General features: G+C 51.7%; 1 protein-coding gene across 2 annotated transcripts in view; it reads left to right on the top strand.

Moving 5' to 3' along the window:
• The window catches only part of cntln (centlein, centrosomal protein), a 155,972-nt gene that overhangs the window by 70,676 nt on the left and 69,439 nt on the right, over positions 1 to 15,857 (top strand). For both annotated transcript variants that reach the window (XM_064926566.1, XM_064926565.1), the window contains exons 14-15: positions 1,936 to 2,036; positions 6,097 to 6,188. In XM_064926566.1, the coding sequence (XP_064782638.1) occupies positions 1,936 to 2,036; positions 6,097 to 6,188 (193 nt within the window). The remainder of the gene's footprint in view (positions 1 to 1,935; positions 2,037 to 6,096; positions 6,189 to 15,857) is intronic.

Raw genomic sequence — 15,857 nt, 5'->3', positions numbered from 1 at the left:
TGTTGGGTCTGAAGAGACCTCCAGTACTGGCTGCTGGATTGAGGGCTAATAAAGCTGTGTTCACACCGCAGCCCAGAGGCCTAACGCCACAGCTCACCGCGCTGCAGATGTGAGGTAAATGTTTGGTTGAGAGGGAGAGCAGATACAGTAGAAGGTGATCTAGTTGGGTTGAGGAATAAGACAAGGTTTGCTTATAGTACTGTCACCTATGATGTCTTAGGACCGACGGACAGTCATCTACCGGTAGCCGCCTTCAAGGGAATGTGTCTCTGTTTGCTTGCTTGTGTGTGGCGTATTGGGCCACACTCTGACTGCATTCATGTATTAGATATGTTTAATATCATCATGGTGGGCAACCAGAAGGTCCCCAGACACAAAACAAAACCCTGTCTGGAATCTAATCCAGCATCACTGAGAGAAACATGTTCGTCCTTCACCAAAACAGAGTGTCTTCAGTATGAACTTGGGTGTCGCGTCGATACGGCCCGGCATCGGACAAGGCATAAAGGAGAAACATTAGAAGGAATTGGGCCGTTCCACACGCGGCAGAGTTGAGTTAATTTGTCCCATTAACGGGCTGTATGGATACATGATAGTATTCCTGGGGCAGTGCTGGGAGCTGGAACCTGCATCGACTGCAGCTCATTTACAGAGGAAGATCTATAGTGAAGCAGCGACACGTGTCCATCTGCCTTCTCTCTGTCTCACCCCCCAGAGAGGGTCAATAGTGGACTTATTTACACTGTGGGTACGTTAACCCATTCATCTGTTATTATATCTTATTGTCCAGAAGGAACCTGCAAGTATTTAGTTAGACAGTGTATACCATGTGTTCCCTGTACATACGACTAATACAACTTGAAGCTAGGCCTTGAGTCGCACCGTATTACTGTGGTGAACCCTGAGCCATTTCACTCACCTCAAGCCTGCTAACTACCCTACCCCCCAACCCAGAACTACTCACATTTTACTGCCAACGACCGGTAAGAACATTCAGCAGTCCATGTTTATGTAAGTGAAGACATCATTGGAGGAAGAACGGAACAGAGCGGAATGGACGGAACAGTACAGAACAGAACACTAGAAGGCCGTCACCATGTGTGTTTACTAACAGAACCAGGGTCCAAGCTGACACGACCTCACTAGCACTCGTATGGCGCTGGTCTGGAGGTGTGTAAGGTTTCATTACTGGACTGTTCCATGCTCCTCGTTGAACCTGTATTATAATAGCCACCAGTCAGTCAAGAAAAGAAAATCAGGTTGAGTGATGCCACTGGAACAGTAACAGTAGTTCACACAGACAGTGCTTCTCTCTCTGGCTTCGCCATCTCCCCGGATGCTTGGGGCTGTGGAGGGAAGGGGCGGGGAACGAGGTGTGTGTTTTCAGGTGCGACGGTCTCAGCGGGACCTATACCCGTGTCCTCCGCAGACTTCTTTTTGGGTCCTAATAATAACTTGAAAGTGCAAGAGTTTCGAGCATGGCTCCTTTCCTCTTAATTAGCCTTTAGCGGGAATCAAGCTAATCGCAGAGAGTTAATTGGTCTCATACACACGTCTCACACACACACACACACATTGTACCTCCTTACCTGGGTTTCATGTTTCTTGTCACTTTGATTTCCACATGAATTAAATCCAGCCTTAATTAGCTAGTCTTCCTCTTCATATTAATCATCTCGGTATCGTAGAGGAGGATTTGATGCCACGGTTGTCAGGTTAAAAGTAAAATGGAGTCGTCACGTACAGTCAATGGTTGTAATGTGGAATTAGAAGTGGCATTTACAGGAATGTAACAAGATGTTCCCTTTCCTTGGGTCCAGGTGTGTTGAGAGAAGAGGAGGGCAAGTCTGACACAGAAACTGCCCTTCCTGTCACTAAAGTCTTGATGAAAAGCGTTGTGTTTTAAGTGTTGTTTTTTGATGTGTGTGGTGGTAGGACTAACCTAGAGGAGGAGCTGGATGTGTTGCGTGTCCAGGCTGCTATGGACCGGGCCACTGTACAGGAGCTGAGGCTGTGTCTTCAGAACGAACAACAAGGTGAGCCTTTTCACTTCCGTACCATAGAGTTGGACAGAAAGCCCACCCAATGTTTGCTCAGGATTATAATCCATTGGCTGATCCATCTTGGTGACCTGGGTGGAATTGTGTGACCCTCGTTATAATATTAGAAGTCGCACCCAGTGAAATGATGAATGCATTCAATTGTGCTGTCCATGCTAAAAAAGGCTTTGTGGCAAGTGTGCCCTCTATCCAACTCTATGGTCCACACTCGTTTAGAGGCTGACTGACAGATCAGAACCCCATCAAGCTGTTTTGCCCCATTTCTCCTTGTCTGAAAGAATGTGTCCTCCATTGGTTTTCATGATCAAGCGTACTGTAGGTATCAAGCAACCCCCCTGGATATTGTCCTTAGGCTAAACAAGTCAAAGAGGAAACACTGAATGAGGGGTGCGTTTAAAAGCTCATGTTCTATAATAGTTTTGAATGAGAACACAATTTATCATGTATAAGTACTATCTCTCTATATGTCATGTATATCGAAATATCAAATTACCTTATTCTTGCTATGTAACTACTGTAAAAAAAAAAAATAATAAACATATGTAGAATGTGTGTAGAATGTACATGTAACAACAAAAGAAAAAGCTGTAAAAACAATGTTCATTTTTTCCCAGAAGGGGGGGGTGGTGGTGTAAGGTCCCCCCCAAAAAACACTGAATAACGGCACATATGTTGGTTTAACATACGTAGGTAGAACATCTGTTAAACGGTAGTGTTCTGACATGCTTGTAATGTTGTACCTCCTCAGCTACTTTTTTTGTGGGGGTTGAACACCACATTTTCAGTGGAATTAACAGGACAATTCAATTAAAGCCTGATCAACATGTTCTAAATTGACTGGGATATCAAAAAGAAGGCATCTTCTTTGCATAGTGCATTCCTCCCCTCCTAATTGTAGAACGTGCATCAATTTGTCTGTGTCCCAAATGGCACCCTATTCCCTACATAGTGCACTACCTTTTATCATAGTCATATGTGCTGGTCAAAAGTAGTGCACTATATAGTGAAAAAGGTGCCATTTGGGACTCCAATCTGCATCGCTTTGTCAAATACTGAATAACCTACTACAGTGGCCCTTTTTAATTAACGAGTTCAATAACCAATCTGTTCTCCATCACTTTAATTTACCTGATGATTAATGATGGTGTCTGTCGGCCAAATGCAAAACCAGGGATACAAAGGATGCCACTAATTAAGATGGCGGATCCCATTGACAATCAATGGCATAATCAGAAAAGCTGAGGGAGACTGGCTTTGAAAGTCATGGTTTAACATTGTATCCTGTCTGTCACCCAATCAACCAAATTCGAGACCTATAATCTCTACCCGGCACCACCTGACTGAAAGCACGGCTACAGCTACAGAATGTTTCTGATTTATACTACTGCCTTTCACTTTATAATAACTGTCTAGAAATATCACCGTTTGGCCCATTTAAATTAATCCCAAGGATTGATAGTGACTAAAGTGATTATGTAATTGATTGACCTACAAGATGTAAATTGAAATGGCTCACTCTGGCCAGCTCATCATAAACCAACACTGTAGCAGCTCAAATCAGGCCCTGGCAACACAAACCCAGAGATCCATAGAACACGTTTACAAGCTGCCCCGGAATTGACTCTTGCGGAACCCCTCTGACCTGATCAAAGGGAGAGAAAGGTTCAAGCAGCAACCCAACCCAACCCCATCACATCACAACCCAACCCAACCCCATCACAACCCAACCCCATCACATCACAACCCAACCCCATCACATCACAACCCAACCCCATCACAACCCAACCCCATCACATCACAACCCAACCCCATCACAACCCAACCCCATCACATCACAACCCAACCCCATCACATCACAACCCAACCCCATCACATCACAACCCAACCCCATCACAATCCAACCCAACCCCATCACATCACAACCCAACCCAACCCAACCCCATCACAATCCAACCCAACACCATCACAATCCAACCCAACCCAACCCCATCACATCACAACCCAACCCAACCCAACCCAACCCAATCACAACCCAACCCCATCACAACCCAACCCCATCACAACCCAACCCAACCCCCCCATCACAACCCAACCCAACCCAACCCCATCACAACCCAACCCAACCCCATCATAACCCAACCCAACCCCATCACAACCCAACCCAACCCCATCACAACCCAACCCAACCCAACCCCATCATAACCCAACCCAACCCCATCACAACCCAACCCAACCCCATCACAACCCAACCCAACCCCATCACAACCCAACTTAACCCCATCACAACCCAACCCAACCCCATCACAATCCCGCTAACGAAAGCAAACAGATGAAAGACAGCGCTCCGTGGCGGAGACCTATGTGGCTCGGCCCGTAAGGGGCGGGAGACTGAGGCGCGGAGGAGGAGGTGATGGGGTTGAGAAGACATTTGAGCCGTTAGACTTTAATGAATGCTGTAGGACCTCCTCCAAAGCAAAGTGACTAGAGAGCCACTGACTCCCTCCATATCAAGGTACTAGTGCCGAGGTGCCAACTCCCCAGCCACCCCCCAGCCCGGGCGCGAGCGGGATAATTGTCTCCCTATCTGGTTATGTACACAGCGCTGCGCGGCAGCCCTCGCTTATTTGGGCTCTGGTCTGATTTGATGTGACAAGTCGGCGGAGACGAAAGAGACGGCTGATTTGAAGTAACAAACTTCCCTTTCCTTTCCTTGGCCATGCAAAGGAGAATGGCGGGAGGAGCAAAGGAGAATGGCGGGAGGAGCAAAGGAGAATGGCGGGAGGAGCAAAGGAGAATGGCGGGAGGAGCAAAGGAGAAGAGTGGATCCACCTCTTTCTTTCCCGTTCTCTCCCTCTCTCGCTCTCTCCCTCTCGCTCTCGCTCTCTCGCTCTCCCTCTCGCTCTCTCACCTCTTTCTCCTGCATCTCACGACAAAAGGTCAACTGACCTGAAAAGTCGAGTGCCTGAATATTTAACATTTTCAACCTTATCTGACAAATGAGTTTCCTTGTACCGCCATGAAAGTTTAACAAGGAGTGAAGGGAGGCGCAAAAGTTTTGTCTTCGTTATTATTTTTCCTCAACCTTTTTATTTAAATTTTTGGGGTCAAAAAAGAGGGTAGTTCCTACACAAAACAGACAAACTCCTATTCCGTTTGTGATTTTTAAATGTATTTTTTCTCGCTTGTAGCAGCAGGGGAATCTACTCACATACTTGTTCTTCGTCTTCTTCACCGGTGAATGTTAGAAACATAATAATGACTTGTTGAACTGCTCCCAATAAAGGCCGATTGTATTGGTTGGCGAGGCGTTATTCTACTGGGTGTGGATGCATGGTGGGCTACAAAGCAAGCAGGGCAGCCAGGGTTTGTGTGTTCACAGGGGAGTTGAACATTTCTCCGCGTTTGTTTAAGATCTCCAGGGGTGGGGGGGGTTGTGTTTTCACCAATGTCTGCTTTTGATTGAACATCCTAGTGGGATGCTTAGATAAAGTGTTATTTGTGGTTCTTGATAAAGACTATGTCCTATGGTTTTAGAATTGATGGAAATGGATATTCTAGGGTAGATTTATTGATTCTAATCCCCAAATCATTTTTTACATTTAAGTCATTTAGCAATATGATCCCCGAATATGACAAATTTTTTTAATTTAAGTCATTTAGCAGACGCTGAAATCACTGTCTTCAATTGCTCTTTGCGTTGGCATTTCATAATGGTTTTAGATGTCTGAATAATTGCCAAAGTGATATAATTTAGAGCTCTCTTGTCTTGAACTTACACGGAGGATTCAAAGGTTGACAGTCAGACACTGGCAAGTCATGTGTTCTTTTCTGACACTATTTTCAGAAAAGAACAAGTAGCCTACAAGAATAGGCTTACGGCATGAAAAGAAATCAATTAGACATAATTAATTAAAATTGATTTAATAATCTCTCTTTTTTCCCCCTCCTTTTTCATCTACCTATGTGGCTGGCTGAAAGGAAGCAGACACTTGTCTTGTCTTCGTGTCACAATAACATGCTTTGTCCTCGTTGGCAGAGCTTCTTCACAAAGTGGCCGCTGATCCGGAGGTCAAGAACAGCACTCCCAGAAAGCCCTCTGCTGAGAGAGTGGAGCAGTCGCTGAAGAAGGTACAGTAAAGTGCTCTTTGTCACCGCCAATAACAGAAACCCGGCGAGACACAAGTCTTCCTCACCACAATACCTACTAAAGCTATCTCTGTAACACTGAAGTGGGGGAGAAATACACGGTCTCGGCTCTTGGGAGTTGTAGGTGGATGTTTTGTCGTTGAGCAGGCATTTTTCTGGTCAAAATAACAATTAGAAAAACATATTTAAAAAGTATTCAATGTTTGCTAGTTGTTGCAAAGGCTTTCCTCTGAGAACTACAAAACAACCACAAATACTGTTTTTTAAATGACTTCTTCCCAGGCCCCATCACTCACCGTGAGTGTGATAATCCTCCACAATGACGTTGGTGAAGTGCCGTTCGGGGGATGTTAACAGGGGATGTAAAAGCGTGCTCATACGCCCATAACAGTCATGCAGTGGTATGTTGAAGAGGATTGAGAGGGACACAGGGAACTATTTTAACGGGGAATTAAATTCTTCCGGAATCATTTCTAGCAGATGATGCCAAGGCGTCTAGCGCCAACAAATGCCATATGGCGGGCGGTTTAATGGAGACTGTCATGGCATCTATTACAGAGTGACAGTACCATGTTAGTATAATAACCAACAGGGGTCGGGAGAGGAGGGAGAGGAAGGAGGAGGGGAGGAGGAGAGCAGCACTCATTTATGTTATCCAGACATGGTGGGAAATGGAGAGACATTTTGGGGAGGCCCGGTGAGGAGCACTGTATGTGTGTGTGCGTGAAATTTGACTTGTCTCACTGTAAGGCGATGATCAGGCGGACCGGAAAGACGCCCTAATTTTGTTTGAATGGCACCGTGCTGCTTAAGCAGAGGGCAGAGCCGTGCCCAATAAAAGAGAGAGATTGCCTGGGGGTATAGCTACACCCAGCTTGTATCCACTGTTCTGTTTAACCGTTTCCACCAAAGAGACAAAGGGGTGGTCCTGTTTTCAGTGTTTAGTGATAGGTGACTGGTCGGGGGACTAGCAGTCAGATGTCTGTAGCTTCTCTAGGAGGAGGAGGGGGGGACTAGCAGTCAGATGTCTGTAGCCTCTAGGAGGAGGAGGGGACTAGCAGTCAGATGTCTGTAGCCTCTAGGAGGAGGAGGGGACTAGCAGTCAGATGTCTGTAGCTTCTCTAGGAGGAGGAGGGGACTAGCAGTCAGATGTCTGTAGCCTCTAGGAGGAGGAGGGGACTAGCAGTCAGATGTCTGTAGCTTCTCTAGGAGGAGGGGGGACTAGCAGTCAGATGTCTGTAGCTTCTCTAGGAGGAGGGGAGGGACTAGCAGTCAGATGTCTGTAGCTTCTCTAGGAGGAGGGGGGGGGGACTAGCAGTCAGATGTCTGTAGCTTCTCTAGGAGGAGGTCAGGGGGGGACTAGCAGTCAGATGTCTGTAGCTTCTCTAGGAGGAGCAGTCAGATGTCTGTAGGGACTAGCAGTCAGATGTCTGTAGCTTCTCTAGGAGGAGGGGGGGGGGCTAGCAGTCAGATGTCTGTAGCTTCTCTAGGAGGAGGGGGGGGGCTAGCAGTCAGATGTCTGTAGCTTCTCTAGGAGGAGGAGGGGGGGGGACTAGCAGTCAGATGTCTGTAGCTTCTCTAGGAGGAGGGGGTCTGTACTAGCAGTCAGATGTCTGTAGCTTCTCTAGGAGGAGGGGGGGGGGGCTAGCAGTCAGATGTCTGTAGCTTCTCTAGGAGGAGGGGGGACTAGCAGTCAGATGTCTGTAGCTTCTCTAGGAGGGGGGGGACTAGCAGTCAGATGTCTGTAGCTTCTCTAGGAGGAGGGGGGGCAGTCAGATGTCTGTAGCTTCTCTAGGAGGAGGGGGGGACTAGCAGTCAGATGTCTGTAGCTTCTCTAGGAGGAGGGGGAGCAGTCAGATGTCTGTAGGGAGGAGGGGGACTAGCAGTCAGATGTCTGTAGCTTCTCTAGGAGGAGGGGGACTAGCAGTCAGATGTCTGTAGCCTCTCTAGGAGGAGGGGGGACTAGCAGTCAGATGTCTGTAGCTTCTCTAGGAGGAGGGGGACTAGCAGTCAGATGTCTGTAGCTTCTCTAGGAGGAGGGGGGACTAGCAGTCAGATGTCTGTAGCTCTAGGAGGAGGGGGACTAGCAGTCAGATGTCTGTAGCTTCTCTAGGAGGAGGGGGGACTAGCAGTCAGATGTCTGTAGCTTCTCTAGGAGGAGGGGGACTAGCAGTCAGATGTCTGTAGCTTCTCTAGGAGGAGGGGGGACTAGCAGTCAGATGTCTGTAGCTTCTCTAGGAGGAGGGGGGACTAGCAGTCAGATGTCTGTAGCTTCTCTAGGAGGAGGGGGGGACTAGCAGTCAGATGTCTGTAGGAGGAGGGACTTCTCTCTAGGAGGAGGGGGGACTAGCAGTCAGATGTCTGTAGCTTCTCTAGGAGGAGGGGGGACTAGCAGTCAGATGTCTGTAGCTTCTCTAGGAGGAGGGGGGACTAGCAGTCAGATGTCTGTAGCTTCTCTAGGAGGAGGGGGACTAGCAGTCAGATGTCTGTAGCTTCTCTAGGAGGAGGAGGGGGCTAGCAGTCAGATGTCTGTAGCTTCTCTAGGAGGAGGGGGGACTAGCAGTCAGATGTCTGTAGCTTCTCTAGGAGGAGGGGAGGGGGACTAGCAGTCAGATGTCTGTAGCTTCTCTAGGAGGAGGGGGACTAGCAGTCAGATGTCTGTAGCTTCTCTAGGAGGAGGGGGGGACTAGCAGTCAGATGTCTGTAGCTTCTCTAGGAGGAGGGGGGACTAGCAGTCAGATGTCTGTAGCTTCTCTAGGAGGAGGGGGACTAGCAGTCAGATGTCTGTAGCTTCTCTAGGAGGAGGGGGGGGACTAGCAGTCAGATGTCTGTAGCTTCTCTAGGAGGAGGGGGGACTAGCAGTCAGATGTCTGTAGCTTCTCTAGGAGGAGGGGGGACTAGCAGTCAGATGTCTGTAGCTTCTCTAGGAGGAGGGGGACTAGCAGTCAGATGTCTGTAGCTTCTCTAGGAGGAGGGGGGACTAGCAGTCAGATGTCTGTAGCTTCTCTAGGAGGAGGGGGACTAGCAGTCAGATGTCTGTAGCTTCTCTAGGAGGAGGGGGGGACTAGCAGTCAGATGTCTGTAGCTTCTCTAGGAGGAGGGGGGACTAGCAGTCAGATGTCTGTAGCTTCTCTAGGAGGAGGGGGGGGGACTAGCAGTCAGATGTCTGTAGCTTCTCTAGGAGGAGGGGGGGGGGGGACTAGCAGTCAGATGTCTGTAGCTTCTCTAGGAGGAGGGGGGACTAGCAGTCAGATGTCTGTAGCTTCTCTAGGAGGAGGGGGGGGGCTAGCAGTCAGATGTCTGTAGCTTCTCTAGGAGGAGGGGGGGGCAGTCAGATGTCTAGCAGTCAGATGTCTGTAGCTTCTCTAGGAGGAGGGGGGACTAGCAGTCAGATGTCTGTAGCTTCTCTAGGAGGAGGGGGGGGGGACTAGCAGTCAGATGTCTGTAGCTTCTCTAGGAGGAGGGGGGGACTAGCAGTCAGATGTCTGTAGCTTCTCTAGGAGGAGGGGGGGACTAGCAGTCAGATGTCTGTAGCTTCTCTAGGAGGAGGGGGGACTAGCAGTCAGATGTCTGTAGCTTCTCTAGGAGGAGGGGGGGACTAGCAGTCAGATGTCTGTAGCTTCTCTAGGAGGAGGGGGGACTAGCAGTCAGATGTCTGTAGCTTCTCTAGGAGGAGGGGGACTAGCAGTCAGATGTCTGTAGCTTCTCTAGGAGGAGGGGGGGGACTAGCAGTCAGATGTCTGTAGCTTCTCTAGGAGGAGGGGGGGGCACTGTCTGTAGCAGTCAGATGTCTGTCTGTAGCTTCTCTAGGAGGAGGGGGGGACTAGCAGTCAGATGTCTGTAGCTTCTCTAGGAGGAGGGGGGACTAGCAGTCAGATGTCTGTAGCTTCTCTAGGAGGAGGGGGACTAGCAGTCAGATGTCTGTAGCCTCTCTAGGAGGAGGGGGGAGCTAGCAGTCAGATGTCTGTAGCTTCTCTAGGAGGAGGGGGGGGACTAGCAGTCAGATGTCTGTAGCTTCTCTAGGAGGAGGGGGGGACTAGCAGTCAGATGTCTGTAGCTTCTCTAGGAGGAGGGGGGGGGACTAGCAGTCAGATGTCTGTAGCCTCTCTAGGAGGAGGGGGGGGGCTAGCAGTCAGATGTCTGTAGCTTCTCTAGGAGGAGGGGGGCTAGCAGTCAGATGTCTGTAGCTTCTCTAGGAGGAGGGGGGACTAGCAGTCAGATGTCTGTAGCTTCTCTAGGAGGAGGGGGGCTAGCAGTCAGATGTCTGTAGCTTCTCTAGGAGGAGGGGGGGGGACTAGCAGTCAGATGTCTGTAGCTTCTCTAGGAGGAGGGGGGGACTAGCAGTCAGATGTCTGTAGCTTCTCTAGGAGGAGGGGGGGGCTAGCAGTCAGATGTCTGTAGCTTCTCTAGGAGGAGGGGGGGACTAGCAGTCAGATGTCTGTAGCTAGGAGGAGGGGGGGACAGCAGTCAGATGTCTGTAGCTTCTCTAGGAGGAGGGGGGACTTCAGATGTCTGTAGCTTCTCTAGGAGGAGGGGGGGGGCTAGCAGACAGATGTCTGTAGCTTCTCTAGGAGGAGGGGGACTAGCAGTGATGTCTGTAGCTTCTCTAGGAGGGGGGGGACTAGCAGTCAGATGTCTGTAGCTTCTCTAGGAGGAGGAGGGGGGCTAGCAGGGATAGACAGATGTCTGTAGCCTCTCTAGGAGGAGGGGGGGCTAGCAGTCAGATGTCTGTAGCCTCTCTAGGAGGAGGGGGGGGGGGAGGCTAGCAGACAGATGTCTGTAGCTTCTCTAGGAGGAGGGGGACTAGCAGTCAGATGTCTGTAGCTTCTCTAGGAGGAGGGGGGGCTAGCAGACAGATAGACAGATGTCTGTAGCCCCTCTAGGGGAGGGGGACTAGCAGTCAGATGCCTGTAGCCTCTCTGGGAGGAGGGGGGGGCAGACAGATCAGATGTCTGTAGCCCCTCTAGGAGGAGGGGGGACTAGCAGACAGATGTCTGTAGCCTCTCTAGGAGGGGGGGGACTAGCAGTCAGATGTCTGTAGCCTCTCTAGGAGGAGGGGGGGGGACTAGCAGTCAGATGTCTGTAGCCTCTCTAGGAGGAGGGGGGGGGGACTAGCAGTCAGATGTCTGTAGCTTCTCTAGGAGGAGGGGGGGACTAGCAGTCAGATGTCTGTAGCCTCTCTAGGAGGAGGGGGGGACTAGCAGTCAGATGTCTGTAGCCTCTCTAGGAGGAGGGGGGGGACTAGCAGTCAGATGTCTGTAGCTTCTCTAGGAGGAGGGGGGGGGGACTAGCAGTCAGATGTCTGTAGCTTCTCTAGGAGGAGGGGGGGACTAGCAGTCAGATGTCTGTAGCCTCTCTAGGGGGACTAGCAGTCAGATGTCTGTAGCTTCTCTAGGAGGAGGGGGGGACTAGCAGTCAGATGTCTGTAGCTTCTCTAGGAGGAGGGGGGGGGGGCTAGCAGTCAGATGTCTGTAGCTTCTCTAGGAGGGGGGGGGGACTAGCAGTCAGATGTCTGTAGCCTCTCTAGGAGGAGGGGGGCAGACAGATAGCAGATGTCTGTAGCCCCTCTAGGAGGGGGGCAGATGTCAGATGTGTAGCCTCTCTAGGAGGGGGGCTAGCTAGACAGATGCAGATGTCTGTAGCCTCTCTGGGAGGGGGGCTAGCAGACAGATAGACAGATGTCTGTAGCCCCTCTAGGAAGGGGGGCTAGCAGACAGATGTCTGTAGCCTCTCTAGGAGGGGGGGCTAGCAGTCAGATGTCTGTAGCCTCTCTAGGAGGAGGGGGGGACTAGCAGTCAGATGTCTGTAGCCTCTCTAGGAGGAGGGGGGACTAGCAGTCAGATGTCTGTAGCTTCTCTAGGAGGAGGGGGGGGGACTAGCAGTCAGATGTCTGTAGCCTCTCTAGGAGGAGGGGGGGGGACTAGCAGTCAGATGTCTGTAGCCTCTCTAGGAGAGGGGGGGACTAGCAGTCAGATGTCTGTAGCTTCTCTAGGAGGAGGGGGGGGACTAGCAGTCAGATGTCTGTAGCTTCTCTAGGAGGAGGGGGGGACTAGCAGTCAGATGTCTGTAGCTTCTCTAGGAGGAGGGGGGGACTAGCAGTCAGATGTCTGTAGCTTCTCTAGGAGGAGGGGGGACTAGCAGTCAGATGTCTGTAGCTTCTCTAGGAGGAGGGGGGGACTAGCAGTCAGATGTCTGTAGCTTCTCTAGGAGGAGGGGGACTAGCAGTCAGATGTCTGTAGCTTCTCTAGGAGGAGGGGGGGGACTAGCAGTCAGATGTCTGTAGCTTCTCTAGGAGGAGGGGGACTAGCAGTCAGATGTCTGTAGCTTCTCTAGGAGGAGGGGGGGACTAGCAGTCAGATGTCTGTAGCTTCTCTAGGAGGAGGGGGGACTAGCAGTCAGATGTCTGTAGCTTCTCTAGGAGGAGGGGGGACTAGCAGTCAGATGTCTGTAGCTTCTCTAGGAGGAGGGGGACTAGCAGTCAGATGTCTGTAGCTTCTCTAGGAGGAGGGGGACTAGCAGTCAGATGTCTGTAGCTTCTCTAGGAGGAGGGGGGGGGACTAGCAGACAGATGTCTGTAGCTTCTCTAGGATGAGGGGGGACTAGCAGTCAGATGTCTGTAGCTTCTCTAGGAGGAGGGGGGGGCTAGCAGACAGATGTCTGTAGCTTCTCTAGGAGGAGGGGGGGGGACTAGCAGTCAGATGTCTGTAGCTTCTCTAGGAGGAGGGGGGGGGCTAGCAGACAGATGTCTGTAGCAGGAGGAGGAGGGGGGCTAGCAGACAGATGTCTGTAGCTTCTCTAGGAGGAGGGGGGCTAGCAGACAGATGTCTGTAGCTTCTCTAGGAGGGGGGGGGGCTAGCAGTCAGATGTCTGTAGCTTCTCTAGGAGGAGGGGGGGGACTAGCAGTCAGATGTCTGTAGCCTCTCTAGGAGGAGGGGGGGACTAGCAGTCAGATGTCTGTAGCTTCTCTAGGAGGAGGGAGGGGGGGACTAGCAGTCAGATGTCTGTAGCCTCTCTAGGAGGAGGGGGGGACTAGCAGTCAGATGTCTGTAGCCTCTCTAGGAGGAGGGGGGGGGGACTAGCAGTCAGATGTCTGTAGCTTCTCTAGGAGGAGGGGGGGGGGGGCTAGCAGTCAGATGTCTGTAGCTTCTCTAGGAGGAGGGGGGGGGACTAGCAGTCAGATGTCTGTAGCCTCTCTAGGAGGAGGGGGGGCTAGCAGTCAGATGTCTGTAGCTTCTCTAGGAGGGGGGGGGACTAGCAGTCAGATGTCTGTAGCTTCTCTAGGAGGAGGGGGGGACTAGCAGACAGATGCCTGTAGCCTCTCTCTAGCAGAGATAGACAGATGTCTGGCCCCTCTAGGAAGGAGGGGGGCTAGCAGACAGATGTCTGTAGCCTCTCTAGGAGGGGGGGCTAGCAGACAGATGTCTGTAGCCTCTCTAGGAGGAGGGGGGGGACTAGCAGTCAGATGTCTGTAGCCTCTCTAGGAGGAGGGGGGGGGGGACTAGCAGTCAGATGTCTGTAGCCTCTCTAGGAGGAGGAGGGGGGGGGGACTAGCAGTCAGATGTCTGTAGCCTCTCTAGGAGGAGGGGGGGCAGTCAGATGTCTGTAGCAGGAGGAGGGGGGGGGGATAGCAGTCAGATGTCTGTAGCTTCTCTAGGAGGAGGAGGGGGGGGGGACTAGCAGTCAGATGTCTGTAGCTTCTCTAGGAGGAGGGGGGACTAGCAGTCAGATGTCTGTAGCTTCTCTAGGAGGAGGGGGACTAGCAGTCAGATGTCTGTAGCTTCTCTAGGAGGAGGGGGGGGCTAGCAGTCAGATGTCTGTAGCTTCTCTAGGAGGAGGGGGGGACTAGCAGTCAGATGTCTGTAGCTTCTCTAGGAGGAGGGGGGGGGCTAGCAGTCAGATGTCTGTAGCTTCTCTAGGAGGAGGGGGACTAGCAGTCAGATGTCTGTAGCTTCTCTAGGAGGAGGGGGGGGCTAGCAGTCAGATGTCTGTAGCTTCTCTAGGAGGAGGGGGGGGGGGCTAGCAGTCAGATGTCTGTAGCTTCTCTAGGAGGAGGGGGGGGGACTAGCAGTCAGATGTCTGTAGCTTCTCTAGGAGGAGGGGGGGGGACTAGCAGTCAGATGTCTGTAGCTTCTCTAGGAGGAGGGGGGACTAGCAGTCAGATGTCTGTAGCTTCTCTAGGAGGAGGGGGGGACTAGCAGACAGATGTCTGTAGCTTCTCTAGGATGAGGGGGGACTAGCAGTCAGATGTCTGTAGCTTCTCTAGGAGGAGGAGGGGGGGGGCTAGCAGTCAGATGTCTGTAGCTTCTCTAGGAGGAGGGGGGGGACTAGCAGTCAGATGTCTGTAGCTTCTCTAGGAGGAGGGGGGACTAGCAGTCAGATGTCTGTAGCCCCTCTAGGAGGAGGGGGGACTAGCAGTCAGATGTCTGTAGCTTCTCTAGGAGGAGGGGGGGGACTAGCAGTCAGATGTCTGTAGCTTCTCTAGGAGGAGGGGGGGGACTAGCAGTCAGATGTCTGTAGCTTCTCTAGGAGGAGGGGGGGGGGGGCTAGCAGTCAGATGTCTGTAGCTTCTCTAGGAGGAGGGGGGGGGGGGCTAGCAGTCAGATGTCTGTAGCTTCTCTAGGAGGAGGGGGGGGGGGACTAGCAGTCAGATGTCTGTAGCTTCTCTAGGAGGAGGGGGGGGACTAGCAGTCAGATGTCTGTAGCTTCTCTAGGAGGAGGGGGGGGGACTAGCAGTCAGATGTCTGTAGCTTCTCTAGGAGGAGGGGGGGGGACTAGCAGTCAGATGTCTGTAGCTTCTCTAGGAGGAGGGGGGGGACTAGCAGTCAGATGTCTGTAGCTTCTCTAGGAGGAGGGGGGACTAGCAGTCAGATGTCTGTAGCCTCTCTAGGAGGGGGGACTAGCAGTCAGATGTCTGTAGCTTCTCTAGGAGGAGGGGAGGGACTAGCAGTCAGATGTCTGTAGCTTCTCTAGGAGGAGGGGGGGACTAGCAGTCAGATGTCTGTAGCTTCTCTAGGAGGGGGGGGACTAGCAGTCAGATGTCTGTAGCTTCTCTAGGAGGAGGGGGGGACTAGCAGTCAGATGTCTGTAGCTTCTCTAGGAGGAGGGGGGACTAGCAGTCAGATGTCTGTAGCTTCTCTAGGAGGAGGGGGACTAGCAGTCAGATGTCTGTAGCTTCTCTAGGAGGAGGGGGACTAGCAGTCAGATGTCTGTAGCTTCTCTAGGAGGAGGGGGGGGCTAGCAGACAGATGTCTGTAGCTTCTCTAGGATGAGGGGGGGACTAGCAGTCAGATGTCTGTAGCCTCTAGGAGGAGGGGGGACTAGCAGTCAGATGTCTGTAGCTTCTCTAGGAGGAGGGGGGGGACTAGCAGTCAGATGTCTGTAGCTTCTCTAGGAGGAGGGGGGGGCAGTCAGATGTCTGTAGCTTCTCTAGGATGAGGGGGGGGACTAGCAGTCAGATGTCTGTAGCTTCTCTAGGAGGAGGGGGGGGCTAGCAGTCAGATGTCTGTAGCTTCTCTAGGAGGAGGGGGGACTAGCAGTCAGATGTCTGTAGCTTCTCTAGGAGGAGGGGGGGCTAGCAGACAGATGCCTGTAGCCTCTCTAGGAGGGGGGCTAGCAGACAGATAGACAGATGTCTGTAGCCCCTCTAGGAGG

The sequence above is a fragment of the Oncorhynchus masou genome, chromosome 20, assembly GCF_036934945.1.
Source record: "Oncorhynchus masou masou isolate Uvic2021 chromosome 20, UVic_Omas_1.1, whole genome shotgun sequence".
Lineage (NCBI taxonomy): Eukaryota > Metazoa > Chordata > Actinopteri > Salmoniformes > Salmonidae > Oncorhynchus > Oncorhynchus masou.
Note: the sequence above shows the minus strand (reverse complement) of the source record. Positions and strands in the feature narration are given on the sequence as shown.